Here is a 20,384-nt window from a genome sequence, read left to right as displayed (position 1 = left end):
CTACACTGTTGGACGGAGTATAAATTAAGAAATAATGGAGGCTTGTAATAAAGGAACGGCAATAATCACGGGCAATCTTAACCTTCATATTGATTGGACGAAGCCAATTGGCCAGGGCAGCCTTGAGGAAGAGTTCATAGAGCGTATCCGGGATAGTTTCTTTGAACAGTACGTTGCGGAACCAACCAGGGAGCAGGCTATCTTAGATCTGGTACTGTGTAATGAGACGGGATTAATAAATGATCTCCAATTAAAGGATCCTCCAGGAATGAGTGCCCACAACATGGTTGAATTTCAAATTCAGTTGGAGGATGAGAAAGTTGGTTCTCAAACCAGTGTCCTAAACTTAGAACATAACATAAGAATTAGGAACAGGAGTAGGCCATCTAGCCCCTCGAGCCTGCTCCGCCACTCAACAAGATCATGGCTGATCTGGCCGTGGACTCAGCTCCACTTACCCACCCGCTCCCCATAACCTTTAATTCCCTTATTGGTTAAAAATCTATCTATCTGTGATTTGAATACATTCAATGAGCTAGCCTCAACTGCTTCCCTGGGCAGAGAATTCCACAGATTCACAACCCTCTGGGAGAAGAAATTCCTTCTCAACTCGGTTTTAAATTGGCCCCCCTGTATTTTGAGGCTGTGCCCCCTAGTTCTAGTCTCCCCTACCAGTGGAAACAACCTCTCTGCCTCTATCCTGTCTATCCCTTTCATTATTTTAAATGTTTCTATAAGATCACCCCTCATCCTTCTGAACTCCGAGTAAAGACCCAGTCTACTCAATCTATCATAAGGTAACCCTCTCATCTCCGGAATCAGCCAAGTGAATCCTCTCTTTACCCCTTCCAAAGCTAGTATATCCTTCCTTAAGTAAGGTGACCAAAATTGCACGCAGTACTCCAGGTGAGGCCTCACCAATACCCTGTACTGTTGCAGCAGGACCTCCCTGCTTTTGTACTCCATCCCTCTCTCAATGAAGGCCAACATTCCATTCGCCTTCCTGATTACCTGCTGCACCTGCAAACTAACTTTGTGTGTGGGGGGCCTGACCCATCCACTTCCATGGCACGAACCTGGTATTGCAGTACTTCCAGGAACGGTGCAGTGGCTCTAGGCCTTTTGGCTAAGAGCATTGGTGCAGAGTGATCCTTGATATATGCAAGGTGACCTCTGGCGTTTGTGATTTGACAAAGAATTGGAAAGATTGGCAACGAAAAATTTAAAAAAGAAGGTGGTTCTCCCAGGACGAGGCTAGCCCATTGCACTTCGGGTGTGCTGACGCCTGCGATGTCGATGTCCCCAAATGCGGGATGCTCGACTGCAAAATTTGTGGTAGTGGGGGACTGCGTTCGCGAAAAAAAAAACTCAAAAGAGTTTCATGCACAAGGACCTCCAGGTTCCTCTGCATCGCAGCATGTTGTAATTTCTCCCCATTCAAATAATAATCCCTTTTACTGTTTTTTTTTTCCCAAGGTGGATGACCTCACATTTTCCGACATTGTATTCCATCTGCCAAACCTTAGCCCATTCGCTTAACCTATCTAAATCTCTTTGCAGCCTCTCTATGTCCTCTACACAACCTGCTTTCCCACTAATCTTTGTGTCATCTGCAAATTTTGTTACTCTACACTCTGTCCCCTCTTCCAGGTCATCTATGTATATTGTAAACAGTTGTGGTCCCAGCACCGATCCCTGTGGCACACCACTAACCACCGATTTCCAACCCGAAAAGGACCCATTTATCCCGACTCTCTGCTTTCTGTTAGCCAGCCAATTCTCGATCCATACTGATACATTTCCTCTGACTCCGCGTACCTTTATCTTCTGCAGTAACCTTTTTTGTGGCACCTTATCGAATGTCTTTTGGAAATCTAAATACACCACATGCATCGGTACACCTCTATCCACCATGCTCGTTATATCCTCAAAGAATCCAGCAAATTAGTTAAACATGATTTCCCCTTCCTGAATCCATGTTGTGTCTACTTGATTGCACTATTCCTATCTTGATGTCCCGCTATTTCTTCCTTAATGATAGCTTAAAGCATTTTCCCCACTACAGATATTAAACTAACCGGCCTATAGTTACCTGCCTTTTGTCTGCCCCCCTTTTTTAAACAGAGGCGTTACATTAGCTGCTTTCCAATCCAATGGTACCTCCCCAGAGTCCAGAGAATTTTTGTAGATTATAACGAATGCATCTGCTATAACTTCTGCCATCTCTTTTAATACCCTGGGATGCATTTCATCAGGACCAGGGGACTTGTCTACCTTGATATCCATTAGCCTGTCTAGCACTACCCCCCTAGTGATAGTGATTTTCTCAAGGTCCTCCCTTCTCACATTCCCGTGACCAGCAATTTTTGGCATGGTTTTGGGTCTTCCACTGTGAAGACCGAAGCAAAATAATTGTTTAAGGTCTCAACCATTTCCACATTTCCCATGATTAAATCCCCCTTCTCATCTTCTAAGGGACCAACATTTACTTTAGTCACTCTTTTCCATTTTATACATCGGTAAAAGCTTTTACTATCTGTTTTTATGTTTTGTGCAAGTTTACTTTCGTAATCTATCTTTCCTTTCTTTATTGCTTTCTTAGTCATTTTTTGCTGTCGTTTAAAATTTTTCCAATGTTCTAGTTTCCCACTAACCTTGGCCACCTTATACGCATTGGTTTTTAATTTGATATTCTCCTTTATTTCCTTGGTTATCCACGGCTGGTTATCCCTTCTCTTACCGCCCTTCTTTTTCACTGGAATATATTTTTGTTGAGCACTGTAAAAGAGCTTCTTAAAAGTCCTCCACTGTTCCTCAATTGTGCCACCATTTAGTCTGTGTTCCCAGTCTACTTTAGCCAACTCTGCCCTCATCCCACTGTAGTCCCCTTTGTTTAAGCATAGTATGCTCGTTTGAGACACTACTACTTCACCGTCAATCTGTATTACAAATTCAACCATACTGTGATCACTCATTCTGAGAGGATCTTTTACTAGGAGATCGTTTATTATTCCTGTCTCATTACACAGGACCAGGCGGAGATAGCTTGCTCCCTTATAGGTTCTGTAACATACTGTTCTAAGAAACAATCCCGTATGCATTCTATGAATTCCTTCTCAAGGCTACCCCGTGCGATTTGATTTGACCAATCGCTATGTAGGTTAAAATCCCCCATGATTACTGGCATTCCTTTTTCACATGCCTCCATTATTCCCTTGATTATTGTCCACCCCACCGTGAAGTTATTATTTGGGGGCCTATAAACTACGCCCACCAGTGACTTTTTTCCCCTTACTATCTCAAATCTCCACCCATAATGATTCAACATTTTGTTCATTAGAGCCAATATCATCTCTCACAACTGCCCTGATATCATCATTTATTAACAGAGCTACCCCACCTCCTTTCCTTCTTGTCTATCTTTCCAAATTGTCAGATACCCCTGTATGTTTAATTCCCACTCTTGGCCACCCTGCAACCATGTTTCTGTAATGGCCACCAAATCGTACCCATTTGTAATGATTTGTGCCGTCAACTCATTTCCTTTGTTTCGAATGCTGCGTGCATTTAGGTAAAGTGTTTTAATACTAGTTTTTAAACGATGATTTTTAGTTTTGACCCCTCCTGCAACCCCTTTATATTCATACATATTGTCCCTTCCTATCACCTTGTGGTTTACACTTACCCCAGTGCTGCTCTGTTTCCTCCTGCCTTTTGCATCCTTTCTTGGGGTTCTGTTCATCTGAGCTCTCTCTCACTCAAACTAGCTCAAAGCCCTCTCCTGGGTTCCCATCCCCCTGCCAAGCTAGTTTAAAGCCCTCCCAACCGCACTATCAAAACCACCCGCGAGAACATTGGTCCCGTCTCTGTTGAGGTGTAACCTGTCCGACTTGTACAGGTCCCACCTACCCCAGAAGCTGTCCCAATTGTTCAGGAAACTGAAGCCCTCCCTCCTACACCAAATAAAGGAGATTACAAAGGTATGAGGGCAGAGTTGGCTAAAGTGGACTGGGAAAATAGATTAAAGTATGGGATGGTTGATGAACATTTAAGGAGATATTGCATAACTCGCAACAAAAATATATCCCAATGAGAAGGAAAGACTGAGAGAAGGGATAACCATCCGTGGCTAACTAAGGAAATAAGGGATGGTGTCAAATTGAAAACAAGGGCATACAATGTGGCCAAGACTAGTCGGAGGCCAGAGGATTGGGAAACTTTAAAAGCCAGCAAAGAAGGACTAAAAAAATGATAGAGAGGAAAGATAGATTATAAAAGTAAACTAGCACGAAATATAAAAATAGATAGTAAGAGTTTCTACAGGTACATAAATAGGAAAAGTGGCTAAAGTAAATGTTGGTCCCCTCGAAGATGAGACTGGGGAATTAATAATGGAGAACAGGGAAATGGCAGTGATGTTGAACAAATATTTTTTATCTGTCTTGACAGTAGAAGACACTAAAAACATCCCAATAGTGCATAATCAAAGGGCGATAAGGAGGGATTAATATAATCACTAACACTAATGAAATAGTACTCGGTAAAATAATGGGACTAAAGATGGACAAGTTCCTTGGACCTGATGACTTACATCCTCAGGTCTTAAAAGAAGTGGATGCAGAGATAGTGGATACATTGGTTGTAATCTAGCAAAATTCCCTGGATTCTGGGGCAGTCCTAGCGGATTGCAAAATCACAAATGTAACGTCCCTATTTAAAAAAGGAGGAGACAAAAAGCAGGAAACTACAGACCAGTTAGCCTAACATTTGTCATTGGGAAAATGCTGGAGTCCATTGTTAAGGAAGCAGTAGTGGGACATTTGGAAAAGCATAATTCAATCAAGCAGAGTCAGCATGATTTTATGAAAGGGAAATCATGTTTGACAAATTTTCTGGAATTCTTTGAGGATGTAATGAGCAGGGTGGATAAGGGGGAACCAGTGGATGTGGTGTATTTGAATTTCCAGAAGGCATGCGATAAGGTGCCACATAAAAGGTTACTGCACAAGATAAAAGTTCACGGAGTTGGGAGTAATATATTAGCATGGATAGAGGATTGGCTAACTAACAGAAAATAGAGAGTCGGGATAAATGGGTCATTTTCCGGTTGGCAAACAGTGATCAGTGGGGTGACGCAGGGATTGGTGCTGGGTCCTCAACTATTTGCAATCTATATTAATGACTTGGATGAAGGGACCGAATGTAATGTTGCCAAGTTTGCTGATGATACAAAGATGGGTGGGAAAGCAAATTGTGAGGAGGACATAAAAAATCTGCAAAGGGATACAGACCGGCTAAGTGAGTGGACAAAAATTTGGCAGATGGAGTATAACGTGGCAAAGTGTGAGGTTATCCACTTTGACAGAAATAATAGAAAAGCAATTTATAATTTAAATGGAGAAACATTGCAAAGTGCTGCACTACAGAGGGATCTGGGGGTCCTTGTGCATGAATCACAAAAAGTTAGTACAGAGGTACAAGTGATCAGGAAGGCAAATGGAATGTTGCCCTTTATTGCAAGGGGAATAGAGTATAAAAGTAGATAAGTCCTGCTACAACTGTACAGGGTATTTGTGAGGCCACACCTAGAGTACAGTGTACAGCTTTGTTCTCCGTATTTAAGGAAGGCTAGACTTGCATTGGAGGCTGTTCAGAGAAGATTCACGAGGTTGATTCCGGAAATGAGGGGCTTGACTTATAAGAACATAAGAAATAGGAACAGGAGTAGGCCATATGGCCCCTCAAGCCTGCTCCGCCATTCAATAAGATCATGGCTGATCTGATCATGGACTCAACTCCACTTCCCCACCTGCTCCCCATAACCCCTTATCCCCTAATCGTTTAAGAAACTGTCTACTTCTGTCTTAAATTTATTCAATGTCCCAGCTTCCACAGCTCTCTGAGGCAGCGAATTCCACAGATTTACAACCCTCTGAGAGAAGAAATTTCTTCTCATCTCAGTTTTAAATGGGCAGCCCTTTATTCTAAGATCATGCCCTCTAGTTCTAGTCTCCCCCATTAGTGGAAACATCCTCTCTGCATCCACTTTGTCAAGCCCCCTCATAATCTTATACGTTTTGATAAGATCACCTCTCATTCTTCTGAATTCCAATGAGTAGAGGCCCAACCTACTCAACCTTTCCTCATAAGTCAACCCCCTCATCTCCGGAATCAACCTAGTGAATCTTCTTTGAACTGCCTCCAAAACAAGTATATCCTTTCGTAAATATGGAAACCAAAACTGCACGCAGTATTCCAGGTGTGGCCTCACCAATACCTTATATAGCTGTAGCAAGACTTCCTTGCTTTTATACTCCATCCCCTTTGAATAAAGGCCAAAATACCATTGGCCTTCCTGATCACTTGCTGTACCTGCATACTAACCATTTGTGTTTCATGCACAAGTACACCCAGGTCCCGCTGTACTGCGGCACTTTGCAATCTTTCTCCATTTAAATAATAACTTGCTCTTTGATTTTTTTCTGCTAAAGTGCTTGACCTCACACTTTCCAACATGATACTCCAAATTTTTGCCCACTCACTTAGCCTGTCTATGTCCTTTTGCAGATTTTTTGTGTCCTCCTCACACATTGCTTTTCCTCCCATCTTTGTTTCGTCAGCAAACTTGGCTACGTTACACTCAGTCCCTTCTTCCAAGTCGTTAATATAGATTGTAAATAGTTGGGGTCCCAGCACTGATCCCTGCGGTATCCCACTAGTTACTGGTTGTCAACCAGAGAATGAACCATTTATCCCTACTCTCTGTTTTCTGTTTGTTAGCCAATCCTCTATTCATGCTAATATATTACCCCCAACCCCGTGAACTTTTATATTGTGCAGTAACCTTTTATGTGTCATCTTTTCAAATGCCTTCTGGAAGTCCAAATACACCACATCCACTGTTTCCCCTTTATTCACCCTATTCGTTACATCCTTAAAGAACTCCAGCAAATTTTTTAAACGTGACTTCCCCTTCATAAATCCAGGCTGACTCTGCCTGACTGAATTTTGCTTTTCCAAATGTCCTGCTACTGCTTCTTTAATAATGGATTCCAACATTTTCCCAACCACAGATGTTAGGCTAACTGTTCTATAGTTTCCTGCTTTTTGTCTGCCTCCTTTTTAAAATAGGGGTGTTACATTTGCAGTTTGCCAATCTGCTGGGACCTCTCCAGAATCCAGGGATGAAGATAGATTGAGTAAGTTGGGCCTATACACATTGGAGTTCAGAACAATGCCAGGTGATCTTATTGAAACATAATGAGGGGACTCAACAAGGTGGATGCAGAGAGGATATTTCCACTCATAGGGGAAACTAAAACTTGGGGACATAGTCTCAGAATAAGGGGCTGCCCATTTAAAACTGAGATGAGGAGGAATTTCTTCTCTTAGAGGGTTGTAAATCTATGGAATTTTCTTCCCCAGAGAACTGTGGAGGCTGGGTCATTGAATATATTTAAGGTGAAGATAGACAGATTTTTGAGCGATAAGGGTATGGGGAGCGGGCAGTGAAGTGGAGCTGAGTCCATGATCAGATCAGCCATGATCTTATTAAATGGCGGAGCCGGCTCAAAGGGCCAGCTGGCCTCTTCCCACTCCTATTTCTTATATTCTTATGTGGTGTAAGGGACTTCAGCTGGGGGAGGCAGCACTTGCGCTGGGAGGCAAGGGACTTTGGCTGGTGGGAGGGACACACTTGCGCTGGGGTAAGGGACTTCGACTGGCACTTGGTGGCTTCTGGGGAGATCTATCCTCTGTGGCTTCTGGAAGTCAAAGTGGATCGAGTTACAATTTGCGAGGTCAATGAGAACTTGGGCTGGGTAGTTCCAGTTACACATTCCAGAGAAACTTCAGGGTGTGGCTTATCCTTCAAGGGGACCAATCAGAAACAATAGGCGGCCATTTTTACAGTACAAATATAAGCGTCCTAAATATAACGTTGCGGTCTGAACTGTCATTAGACTATTGACTTTTGAATATTACTGAAGCCCTTACCTGCAGTGCAGCCTGCAGTAGGCCTGCAGTTTTCTTAACCGTGCGCTAGGCTGTGTGCTGATTTTGCAACCTGCGCTTCTGTGCAGTGAAGCTTCATTCTGCCAATGGAACCTCGGAATTTTGAACATCTGTTGTTAGTCAAAATTAATACTATGAATGGTTCAGCTAATGCCCCTTTAGCTTCAGTAATATTAGACTGTGATAAATATGTTGATCACAGATTGTTACATTGACCCCCTAAGAACTGCAACTTACCTGTGTAAATTGTGGCTTATTAATGAAGGAAAGCTGTACACAAGAGCACCACTCATAAAGCTTGTCTGATTTTTAGTGAGACAATAGTTGAATTAATAAATATGATTCACAAGAGCTCAAGCAATAGAACCCAATAGAAATGTGATTTATTTTCGCTTTCGCTTCTTTTCCTCGAGATTATCTTTGCTAAACTCTTTGTGGATGGCGATGTGCATTTTTTGTGAATGTCTTGTACTCATTATTACCTGTGCAGAACTGATGTCTGATTTTTCTCTGTTGCAGATAATCATAGGGGAGTTAACTTCGGTATATTGGAACCGTTTGTATTCAAACTCCTTTATTAGAAACTCCTATATAGCCACTGTGTACAAGGCTATTGGGACGTTTGTATTTGGAGCTGCCGCGAGCCAGTCTCTGACCGACATTGCCAAGTATTCCATTGGTCGCCTTCGGCCTCACTTTCTCGATGTTTGCCAACCTGATTGGGGGAAAATCAACTGCGCTTTGGGGTACATAGACGACTTCACCTGTCTGGGTGACAAACGGAAGGTCAATGAAGCACGGTGAGTCTGAGATTAGTTGAATATAAATTATACAACAGTCCGATTATAGGGCAGATCCTTTTATCTGCTGCTCATTATGTCAGCAATATTCCACACTTCCCCAATGTGGTTACCTGCATGAGCTGCTCTCAAACGGGGTGATAGGAGGGGCCAGGATTGTTGCGAGAAAAATACATTGTTGGTTGGTCCCGCCCCCGCCCCCATTTGTTATTTCTTCATAGGTGCTTATGGGGCTAGTTGATCTACAGGGATTGTGTGCAGTGCTTCGTGTATTAATAATAATGGCCCAAATTTGCTGAGAGAGTAATAGCGAGTTCATGGCGCTTGTTGTTATTGGTGTGTAAAATAACCACTTTGTGGTGAGGAAGAGATATGGCATGAGTTGCCAATCACCACAAATTGTTGGACAATTGCTGCACAAATTGTTAGCCTAGCAAAAATGGGATCACCATCAACTGAGCTGGAGACTCAGAATCGTGGCTTAGGGGTTGTCAGATTGTGGGGAGGGAGGCTCGGGATCGGGGGTTGGGGGTCGTCGGATTGTGGGGAGGGAGGCTCGAGATCGGGGGTTGGGAGTTGTCAGATTGTGGGGAGGGAGGCTCGAGATCGGGGGTTGGGAGTTGTCAGATTGTGGGGAGGGAGGCTCGAGATCGGGGGTTGGGAGTTGTCAGATTGTGGGGAGGGAGGCTCGAGATCGGGGGTTGGGAGTTGTCAGATTGTGGGGAGGGAGGCTCGAGATCGGGGGTTGGGAGTTGTCAGATTGTGGGAGGAAGGCTCGGGGTTGGGGGTCGGCTGGTCGCGACTGTGCTGAGCGGCCGCAATCGGCATAAGATTTGCTTGAGGACCCACGGGGAAGCATTCCTGCTCCTCCTGGCCGATAAGCAGTGCTCTTAAAAAGCACTTGCTTTCCGCAGCTAGCTGCTCCCATCTCCATTTAGCTGCCAGGTTTCTCGAGCCCTGGGAAACCTGGCCGGCAACTGTTACATTTAAATCAGGCTCCCAACTGCACTGTGAGGACCCGATTTAAATGTTACAAGGAAGTGTCTCACCTCTCCAAGACAGGACACAGGCATGCCATTTGTGGTTGCGCTTCACAATTTTAAATTTTTAAACCTCTTCCCGCGCCCCCTTCCCACCCATCGTGGGGGGGGGGGGAGATTAATATTGACCCGATTGTTACAGATGACATTATCCCAATCTGGAAATTATTGAACCTTTTAAGAAACTTGTGTATCACCCAGAAGTTTGATGGATGACTTGGAAAATTGGATTGTCCCCTTTCCACATAGTCTTTTTCTTGTGCATCAGGATCTTGAGTCCAGCCCTTTGCTAACTTTTTTTCGATATACTAAAACCCTGGACTCCAGATCCAATGAGACCAACCACTGTACAATTGCCTTAAGTTGGTATTTACAATACCAAACTGGTATATTGTGTAACCCGTAGACCCCAAGTACTTTGCTGCTAAGAGTGCATAGCAGGAGCTCAGGCACAGAGCTCCAGGGCCAGTAGGATGAATTCAATGGACAGAAGGGCCTGCTGACCTCTGTGCCCGAGATCCCGATATTCACTCCCGATAGAAAAAGCTCAACACTGAGAGTGCAGCTTCATAATTTACCCTCATTAAAGTCTGAAAAAGATAAGTGCAGGCGTTGCCTGTAGGCTGGTGATAACAGTTGATCAGCTCCTGCAGCATGAGCTCATTTGTTGGTGCGATTGTTGGAGGTGCTCACATACTGCCTTCAGCGACCACTTCTGTGGCTGGGGGCCCAGGGTCAGCATCAGAAGATGTGAGTTGGCTTGCCAACGGAGCCCCTGCAGAGTTAATCTGGCATACACTTGCCAATGCACTTGGTACAGTGCAGTTAACCTCCGCACCACTGGGTTTGGAAGGAGAAAATTGCTCAGGCTCCTGTTTCTGATCGTATCCTGCTGGAAATGTGCATATGCAAAGGCCGGGCAAGGACAGCCTCCAGTTGGGCAGTGGTGATGAGGAATGGCCACTTGGCTGAAATACCAGCATGTGGCCAGCAAATCTGGGATTTCCCCCAGCCTGAACTTTGTAGGGTGTTTGTTTTCCACTCTACTTTGGTTCATAGACCTTGGGAATTACAAGAAGGACTCCACGTAACACACAGTTTAGGCTTAAACCCAACTGTTTATTACACAAAAAACAACTAAAAATTACAGATCAAGACTTCTTAGCGATTGATCGAAGTTGCTGCTGTTGTTGATTGTAGGTTTATGGAGCTAGGGAAGATGTTGGGTCCCAGATGCTTCCTTCTCTGCTTGTCTCTCCTCCTGCTTGTGTTTCCTTCTCGTCTTCTCTCTCTACTTGTTCTTCTTTCCGTTGTTCCGCTTCGTGGTCGTTATTCCTTTTGACCTGTTGTTCTGCACTGCTTGTTCGATCTATTGTTCTGCCCTGTTTTACATCTGTGAGCTCCTTCAAACATATTAATTCGATTTTACAAGTCTCCTGCTGGGCTGCTTTCAGTTAATGTGTCTGGATGAGTTTCGATGGCTGTGATGATGGATTTGGATCTGTTTGGATGGCCACAATTCGCATCTTGTTAACGGCTGTTTCCACCACTCTGTGCATTGAATCGGCAGGGCCAACGATAAGAACATAAGGAGTAGGCCATATGGCCCCTCGAGCCTGCTCCACCATTTAATACAATCATGGCTGATCTGATCATGGACGCAGGTCCACTTCCCTGCCCGCTCTGCATAATCCCATAATCCCATAATCCCAGCTTCCACAGCACTCTGAGGCAACGAATTCCACAGATTTACAATCCTCTGAGAGAAGAAATTTCTCCTCATCTCTGTTTTAAATGGGCGGCCCCTTATTCTAAGATTATGCCCTCTAGTTCTAGTCTCCCATATCAGTGGAAACATCCTCTCTGCATCCACCTTGTCAAGCCCCCTCATAATCTTATACCTTTCGATAAGATCACCTCTCATTCTTCTGAATTCTAATGAACAGAGGCCCAACCTACTCAACCTTTCCTCATAAGTCAACCCCCTCATCTCCCGGATCAACCTAGTGAACCTTGTCTGAATTGCCTCCAAAGAAAGTATATCCTTTCGTAAATATGGAAACCAAAACTGCATGCAGTATTTCAGGTGTAGCCTCACCAGTATAACTGTAGCAAGACTTCCCAGCTTTTATACTCCATCCCTTTTGCAATAAAGGCCAAGATTCCATTAGCCCTCCTGATCACTTGCTGTAACTGCATACTAACCTTTTGTGTTTCTTGCACAAGTACCCCCAGGTCCCACTGTACTGCAGCACTTTGCAGTCTTTCTCCATTTAAATAATAACTTACTCTTTGATTTTTTTTCTGCCAAAGTGCATGACCTCACACTTTCCAACATTATACTCCATCTGCCAAATTTTTGCCCACTCACTTAGCCTGTCTATGTCCTTTTGCAGATTTTTTGTGTCCTCCTCACATTGCTTTTCCTCCCATCTTTGTATCGTCAGCAAACTTGGCTACGTTACATTCAGTCCCTTCTTCCAAATCATTAATATAGATTGTAAGTAGTTGGAGTCCCAGCACTGATCCCTGCGGCACCCCACTAGTTACTGATTGCCAACCCGAGAATGAACCATTGATCCCGACTCTCTGTTTTCTGTTAGTTAGCCAACCCTCTATCCATGCTAATATATTACCTCCAACCCCGTGAACTTTTGTAGTAATCTTTTATATGGCACCTTGTCAAATGCCTTCTGGAAATCCAAATACATCACATCCACTGGTTCCCCTTTATCCACCCTGTTCGATACATCCTCAAAGAATTCCAGCAAATTTGTCAAACATGACTTTCCCTTCATAAATCCATGCTGACTCTGCCTGACTGAATTTTGCTTTTCCAAATGTCCTGCTACTGCTTCTTTAATAATGGACTCCAACATTTTCACAACGATAGATGTTAGGCTAACTGGTCTATAGTTTCCTGCTTTTTGTCTGTCTCCTTTTTTAAATAGGGGCATTACATTTGCAATTTTCTAATCTGCTGGGACCTCCCCAGAATCCAGGGAATTTTGGTAAATTACAACCAATGCATCCACAATCCCTGTCGCTACTTCTCTTAAGAACCTAGGATGTAAGCCATCGGGTCCAGGGACTTTATCTGCCTTTAGTCCCATTATCTTACTGATTACCACCTCCTTAGTGATCATGATTGTGTTAAGTTCCTCCCCCCTATAGCCCCTTGACTATCCACTATAACTCCTTATCTTTTGTGCCTCGCTATCCAAAAATGCACGTCTTGTGGAATCCTTTGTGGTCCTGGATTTTCGCAGACTTCTAGTCGCCATAGGGAACTGGTTTTTCCCCACCGGTCAATTAATCCATGGGTTTCTCTGCTTGATTGTATCAAAATCCTTTGTCTCGATGTTAATCGGGTCTCGCTTCTGACCGCAAAAATTGCATTAATCAGTTATGAGTCACCACCTGTCCTAGGATGGCACTCTTTCTCCTGCTCAACAGTCCCACAGGTTTTCTTTCAAACCATTTTAGTCCGTGGCCTCTTGCTGTGCCTTGATCATGAAACGTGTAACTCTTAGCGCTTTCAGGAGCGAAAGGGTGGAGATTGTGAATAAAAATAAAGTAAAAGAGCGTTAAACAATGCTGTTTCTAAACATTATAATCCAGCGATAGCTGTGCTTTTACTGTAGGGATTAGGGATTTGATGTCATTACATTATCTGGTCTCCACAAAGCTTATTTGTTAATACTAAAGGAATTAAGGAATGCAATGAGCAGCCAGAGTTAGGAGACGAGCATAATTGGAAGAGCAGTGTATTTGTCTCTAACTAATTTGCTTGACATTTTCCAGATTAACGTCTGCTGCCGAGGAGTATAAACCTAGTTAGATTTCAGTTTGATTAGGTAAGAGTCTGTAGTGCAAATATCCTCACTAGCACAGCAACTAACATCTGTTTGGATAGCTGTTATCTATAATTTTCATTTTAAACTCATGGGAAAAAGGCTTGTTAGCCTTAAGCCCCACCATTTACAATGGAGTGTATGCAGGCATAGAATTGATGTTAATCCTATTTTATGGGAAAAAAATCCCTGTAAATCTTACAACTCCATTTTACAGTAACAAGAAAGAGCACATGATGGTAAAAATACTTTCAATCGTATTCCACAGAAAAAGTCTTGTTTGACTAATACTTGGAATTGCTAATACCATATAAATGATATTTTACATCACGGCTGTTTATCTGAAAAGTCCATTTGTCCTATAAAGAAAACGGTGCTAAAAATGATCAGTGTCTATCAATGATGAGGAAAATTGGGAAGGGTGTTTAACAAGCAGCCGATCCTCTCCCGCAAAAATTGAAATTTACCCACATTAAGGGCCCAATTTTGGCCATGACTTGCTCCAATTATTTTGAAGGAAGTTAGTTTTTTTGGCGCAAGTTAAAAAAACGCCATTTTCCCCAATAAAATTGCTCCAGAGTAACTCAGTTCGGTACGATTTTTTTTTAGTTGCGTTTTTTTTTCAAAAGGGGGCGTTCCCAGCCACTTACGCCAGTTTTGGCCATTTATGCCACTTTGGCCAGCTAAAACTTATTCCAAATCAACTTAGGTCAGCGTCTGTGGCCAGCTCTGAAAAACCTTGCGGGCAGTTAAGAATTCGGTGCAGGTTAGTACATTTAAAGCACCAAGACTTACAAAGCACTAAACAAACCACAAAAAGTAATAAGCAATCCATCAATAACAAATAAAAAAATAGAAGTCATACCTTTTTGCCAGAAACAGGTTTCTTTTTAAAGTCCCCCCCCTCCCCCCAATCAAAACACTCTCTCTTCTCCCCCTCCCCCAAATCAAAACTCTCCTCACTAAACAAAGCACAACTATCAATAAATAAAAAATAAAACTCAAATCCTACCTCGGCCCGGGAAGTCGGCCGGCCGCTCCGCCCCCCCCCCCCCCACTTCACTATCTACGCCACGCTGGGACACTGGAGACTCGGCAGAGCGGGCAGGATGGGGCCACTTTTTTTCGCTGCTGTTTCCAGTGCGCAAAGTCGGCGCATTTAAGCTAAGTGCGCCGATAAAAGGGGTTGGGGAAAATTGGGCCCTATGTGTTCACTAGAACACTGCTAGGGAGCATTCACTATTACTATGAATTCTGGGATAGCCTTGTCTCTATAACATCTCTTGTGAGAGAAAAGAGAATAGTTGACAAATGATTCTAGTTGTAACAGACAGATTGGAATGTAGGGCATCGCTGGGTCTCAAAATATCATGGCAGCATGTATTTGCAACACCAGATTTCTGATTGGTCCCCTTGGAGGACAAGACACACCCAACAGTTTGTCTGGATTGTGTAATTTGATCCTACCTACTGGAGAGTAATCAGGATCTCTGCAATGTGTAATTTGATTCAGTCATTGTCACAGGAAACTCCAGAGCTCACAGAGCCAACACTACTGCTTTCAGAGAACGGACAGGGCTCACCCTCCCAGGTTAGGAACACTCACACTGCTGAGTTCAGATAGGAGGTCATGGGGGGATTTTAACAGGAGGATGAGAATTTTAAAATCAAGGTTTTGGTGGACAATGTTCCCCTAATTTTTTTTGGATGCATGTCCCTTTAACGGGATGCAGGCCCATTCAAAATTTTGGACATGCTCACAATCTCCCATTCAAACGGCAGTAAGTGACCTGCACGGGACCTCCAGACAGCTGCCTGGCCGCGCGACCATGCAGCTTAGTGGGAACGTTGTTGGTGGACCATGAACCAATGTAGCTCGACGAGCAGATGGATGATGGGTGAATGGGGCTTGCTGTATTGTTAGGATACCTGCAGCAGAATTTTGGTTTAGCTCAAGTTCATTGAGGGTGGAAGATGGGAGGCTGGCCAGAAGAACATTGGAATAGTCAAGTCCGGCAAATAACACACAAATGTAACATTATGCATGTTGGTTGGACCAACACAGAATACGCTCTCATTTTTAAAATTCATTTATTTATTGTCCTTCTCTAGTTGCCTTTGAGAGAGTGGTCATGAGCTGCCTTCGTAAACCGCTGTGCTCTGGGGGGAGAGGAGAGGGAAAACATGCTGCAGGTGTAAAGGGGGTAAAGTGGAAGAATGTGATCTGGGGAGAACATGATTTATCTTCCCATCTGGATTATGTTCTTGCTCTCATTACACCCCCGCCCATCTTTAGATCCAGATCACGTTCTTCCCCTCCCCATTGTCATCACCATGCTCCCCCCTCCTCACCAAGTTCCCGGCCGTCTCTCTCACCCCTCCCCTCCATCCCGCTGCAAGTTCCTGACCATCTATTGCTGAGTTCCTAACCTTCTCCCCTCACCCTGCCCCGAGTTCCTGACCTGCCGGATCAAGTGCGCATATGCAAGAGGACCAGAACACCGTGGAAATAATCACTCCAAAATATCACTGCCTTGTTGAAAAGTCAGCACTAACTGTTGAGAAAAAACTGCTTCTGACAGGTCTCCTTGTTGCTCTAGTAAAGAATATGAAGGATTTGACATGAGCAAGAAACCTATTCAGTTACATTTAAAAAGGTAGTATTAATTATTTATTCTCCTCTTAAGGAAATGTTTCCCACAAGGAATGGAAGGCTAGGTCCTTTATTTTTAATGGAACCCATGATGTAAGAGTTTGCCTTTTAAAATAAATAGTAGATGACTAATAGTACCTTAATCCCTTAGCTGGTATCTATACTCATTGCAATACACAAGACAGGCTGCTGCAGCCAGCAACTGAACAGTCTCTGGCTGTGGCTTTATATAGTTCGGCCAGAAAGACGTGTTCTTATTCAGTAATTCTTGCCAACTCATCCTGTGTCCTTTCATGAGTTGAAGTAAGCTGCAGGCTTATGTTGTGAAGTCGAACCCTGAGTAAAGTTACACTTTTATCAACCTTTGCCAAATAGTAGCTGTTTAAGTTTAGTAAGTAAAGGTTATATTTCCATACAATCTCGACATTGTATTTGATCTATCTGTGGAATCTCCTGGTGCATCTGCAGATGGACAGTAGTTCAGTAGAAGTAATGACTGGCAGACTGGGTGGAAAGTTACATCTTAATCAGCCTTGTGGTTCAATAGCTTAAGAAAAAATTATTTGCTTTGATGATTAAAATGTTTTTTCTTCTCCTAAATATCTTTGCCAATTCTGTGGTGTAACTGGCTCTGGGAGATGAATTGGATACCCTGCCATTTTTCCTTATTCCTTTCCCCTTTGAGAAGGTGCCTGTATAATCTCTGAAAAACTGAAGTTGAGATCAGGAGCTAATTGGAGAAGCTGAGTGATAGTACACATGGTACAGTGCCATCAACAGATGCTGTCACAGGGCTGTTTGGGGAATGCATATCCAGCTCTCATCTTCAGGCACTTTTGTTTCTTTTTAAAATTACCAAGCACTACTATTTCACCCAACCTGACACCAGCGCGATCCTTAGTGAGAACCCAATATGGATACCTTAGTGTAGATGTTGGGAATTTGCTCTCCCAACACAGAATTAATGGATGCAAAAGCCTGCTGGACACACAGGGGTCAAAATTGCCCCTATTTGCAATGGCTCCTCTGGAGGTGCTAACCGGGTGCAAAACACTTTTCGCTGGGGGGGGGGGCACTACCGACTCCCATGAAATTGCGTGGGAATTAGCGGAGGCATGGCCACGATAATGGCGTGCCCCGCCGGGAGCACCCTGGGCCGCCACGCAACTGTCTTATTTCATCGCCATGCGCAGCGACCCCTTAGCGCCACATAGCGGATTTTGCCCTGCAAGGCTGCCACGGGCGGTTTCAGCGCCAGCTCGCAGGTCGCGAACCAGTCCGACATCCGCTTGCGGGGAGGAAGTTAAAGGGGAGGTCGCTAGTACCCCGTCCTGCCATATTTACTGGTTTTGCCAACTCACCGGTCGGCCCAACTTCTTCATCACTTGCGTGATCCAGGCCACCATTGTGCAGCCTGGCACTCTGTGGGTGCCGAGCAGTGGCCTTGGCACCACGCTACCCTGGTGGCCTAATGGAGGCCATCAGAGGTCGTGCGGAGTGTGCAGCGTCCCTCCCCTTTTAGCGAAGGGGAGGAACGTTGAATCGCGTCAGGTTATGTGGAGCATTCACGTAACACTGCCGATTGCGGCCAGCATCGCCCTGGGATCCACCTCAAGGAGTGCACGAGATTGGGCTCCACTTCCTCTGAGGGATGGTAACCGTAGTTTTTTGACCGGGGCGGGACCTCCATGCCGGGCACAGGATGTCCTGCCCCGTAGCCAGTTGCCGCCCCCTATCGGGGCTCTCGGGAATTTCTCCCCCAAAGACTCGTGTACCCAAATTGCCAATTTTCTCTCCAGCTTTGCAAAGCTATATGTCGGGTTCAAGAATTAGTAAAATATATAATTGCAATTACGAGCAAAGCTACAACTTTCACTCACACCACACACAGCTTGTAGTCACTTAAGAAATTGGAGCAGGAGCAGGCTATTCGGCCCCTCGAGCCTGCTCTGCCATTCAATAAGATCATGGCTGATATTCTACCTCTACCTCAATTCCACTTTCCTGCAATATCCCTTGATTCCCTTATTATCCAAAAATCTATCGATCTCTGTCTTGAATATACTCGATGATTGAGCCTCCACAGCCCTCTGGGGTAGAGAATTAAAAAGATTTACCACCCTGAGTGAAGAAATTTCTCCTCATCTGAGTCCTAAATGGCCAGCCCCTTATTCTGAGACTGTGACCCCTGGTTCTAGATTCCCCAGCCAGAGGAAACATCCTCCCTGCATCTACCCTGTCAAGCCCTGTAAGAATTTTGTATGTTTTAATGAGATCACCTCTCATTCTTCTTAGCTCTAGAGAATATAGGCCTGGTCTACTCAATCTCTCCTCGCAGGACAATCCCCCCATCCCAGGAATCAGTCCAGTGAACCTTTGTTGCATTCCCTCTATGGCAATTATATCCTTCCTTAAGGAAGGAGATCAAAAATGTACACAATACTCCAGGTGTGGTCTCACCAGGCCTCTATATAATTGCAGTAAGACATCTTTACTCTTATACTCAAATCCTCTTGTAATAAAGGCCAACATGCCATTTGCTTTTTTAATTGTTTGCTGTACCTGCACGTTAACTTTCAGTGATTTTGTGTACAAGGACACCCAGATCCCTCTGAACATCAACATTTCCCAATTTCTCACCATTTAAAAAAATACTCTGCTTTTCTATTTTTCCTTCCCAAGTGGATAACTTCACATTTCACCACATTATATTCCATTTGCCACATTCTTGCCCACTCACTTAGCCTGTCTATAGCTTCTTGAAGCCTCTTTGCAACTTACATTCCCACCTAGCTTTGTGTCATCAGCAAACATGGATAGATTACATTTGGTCCCCTCATCCAAATCATTGGTATAGATTGTGAATAACTGCGGCCCAAGCACCGATCCTTGCGGTACCCCAGTAGCTACAGCCTGCCAATACGAAAATGACCCATTTATTGCTACTCTCTGTTTTCTGTCCGTTAACCAATCCTCAATCCATGCTGGTATATTATCCTCAATCCCATGAGCCCTCATTTTCTTTAATAACCTCTTGTGTAGCACCTCTTCTTCCTTGAAGACAGACACAGTATTTGTTTAATTTCACTGCCATTTCCTTATTCCCCATTATAATTTCTCCTGTCTCGGCCTGTAAGGAACCCACATTTACTTTCGCTAATCTTTTCCTTTTTACATACCTATAGGGGCTTTTACAGTCTGTTTTTATGTCTCTCGCTAGTTTACTTTCATTCTATTTTTTCTTTCCCAGCAGTCCTCACGCCTCCACTATTCAGCCATGGCCTACTGTCCGCTCCAGACATTGGGGTAGATCTTGACTTTGTGTACTGGTATAGAAAGGGTGATTTCAATGGAAATAAAAATTGGGAGAGATGTAAAACAGACTGCCGACTCACTATCACCATTTTACACTTTCGCATAAAACCAAGATCCACCACAGAATCTCTGCCACTGTCCCCAGCATTGGAGGACTGTTATATCATATGAAATAGTTGATCATTAAAGAACCAAATAACAGAATTTGATCCCCAAAACACCAGTAAAAATCTTGAATTCATGGAATAAAAATAGAATGTGACTTATTCCTAATCATTCAGTACCTATCCTTATGATCTGCAGTGCTGCAAAAATCAGGGGGGCAAAATTGCCCCTTTTTATAGCCCCGTTAGCTCAAGTCCGTTTTCGCCCGGGGGAGGAAATTGCCCAGGAGGTTTCAGAGGCGATGACCTAGCAGCGGCGCGCCCCGCGGTTAGCATCTCGGGCCACCGAGCAACTGGCGATGACTGACATTGCTTTGTGCGGCAACCCCTTACTGCCTTACGGGCAAATTGCCCCGCAGGCTGCGAGACTGGCGCGAGCGGATGTCAACGCCAGCTTCGCGAGTCGTGAAGTTGGCAAACATCCGCTCTCAGGGCGCTGTTTAAAGGGGAGGTCTGCAGCTCTCTGGCCGCCATCTTTGTCAGCCGACTTTTGGGTCGGCTTGCCCATGGCGGCCTTAGTGTGGTCCGGGCTGCCGTCGTCTTGA

At 44.2% G+C, this 20,384-nt stretch overlaps 1 protein-coding gene across 3 annotated transcripts in view; it reads left to right on the top strand.

Moving 5' to 3' along the window:
- Positions 1 to 20,384, top strand: part of plpp1a (phospholipid phosphatase 1a) — a 171,890-nt gene that overhangs the window by 84,354 nt on the left and 67,152 nt on the right. For all 3 annotated transcript variants that reach the window (XM_070868811.1, XM_070868824.1, XM_070868817.1), the window contains one exon: positions 8,533 to 8,813. In XM_070868811.1, coding sequence (XP_070724912.1) covers positions 8,533 to 8,813 — 281 coding nt within the window. The remainder of the gene's footprint in view (positions 1 to 8,532; positions 8,814 to 20,384) is intronic.

This window comes from Pristiophorus japonicus, chromosome 2, assembly GCF_044704955.1.
Source record: "Pristiophorus japonicus isolate sPriJap1 chromosome 2, sPriJap1.hap1, whole genome shotgun sequence".
NCBI classification, from domain to species: domain Eukaryota; kingdom Metazoa; phylum Chordata; class Chondrichthyes; family Pristiophoridae; genus Pristiophorus; species Pristiophorus japonicus.
The sequence above is the reverse complement of the archived record's forward strand: the minus strand, read 5'-3'. Positions and strand labels throughout refer to the sequence as shown.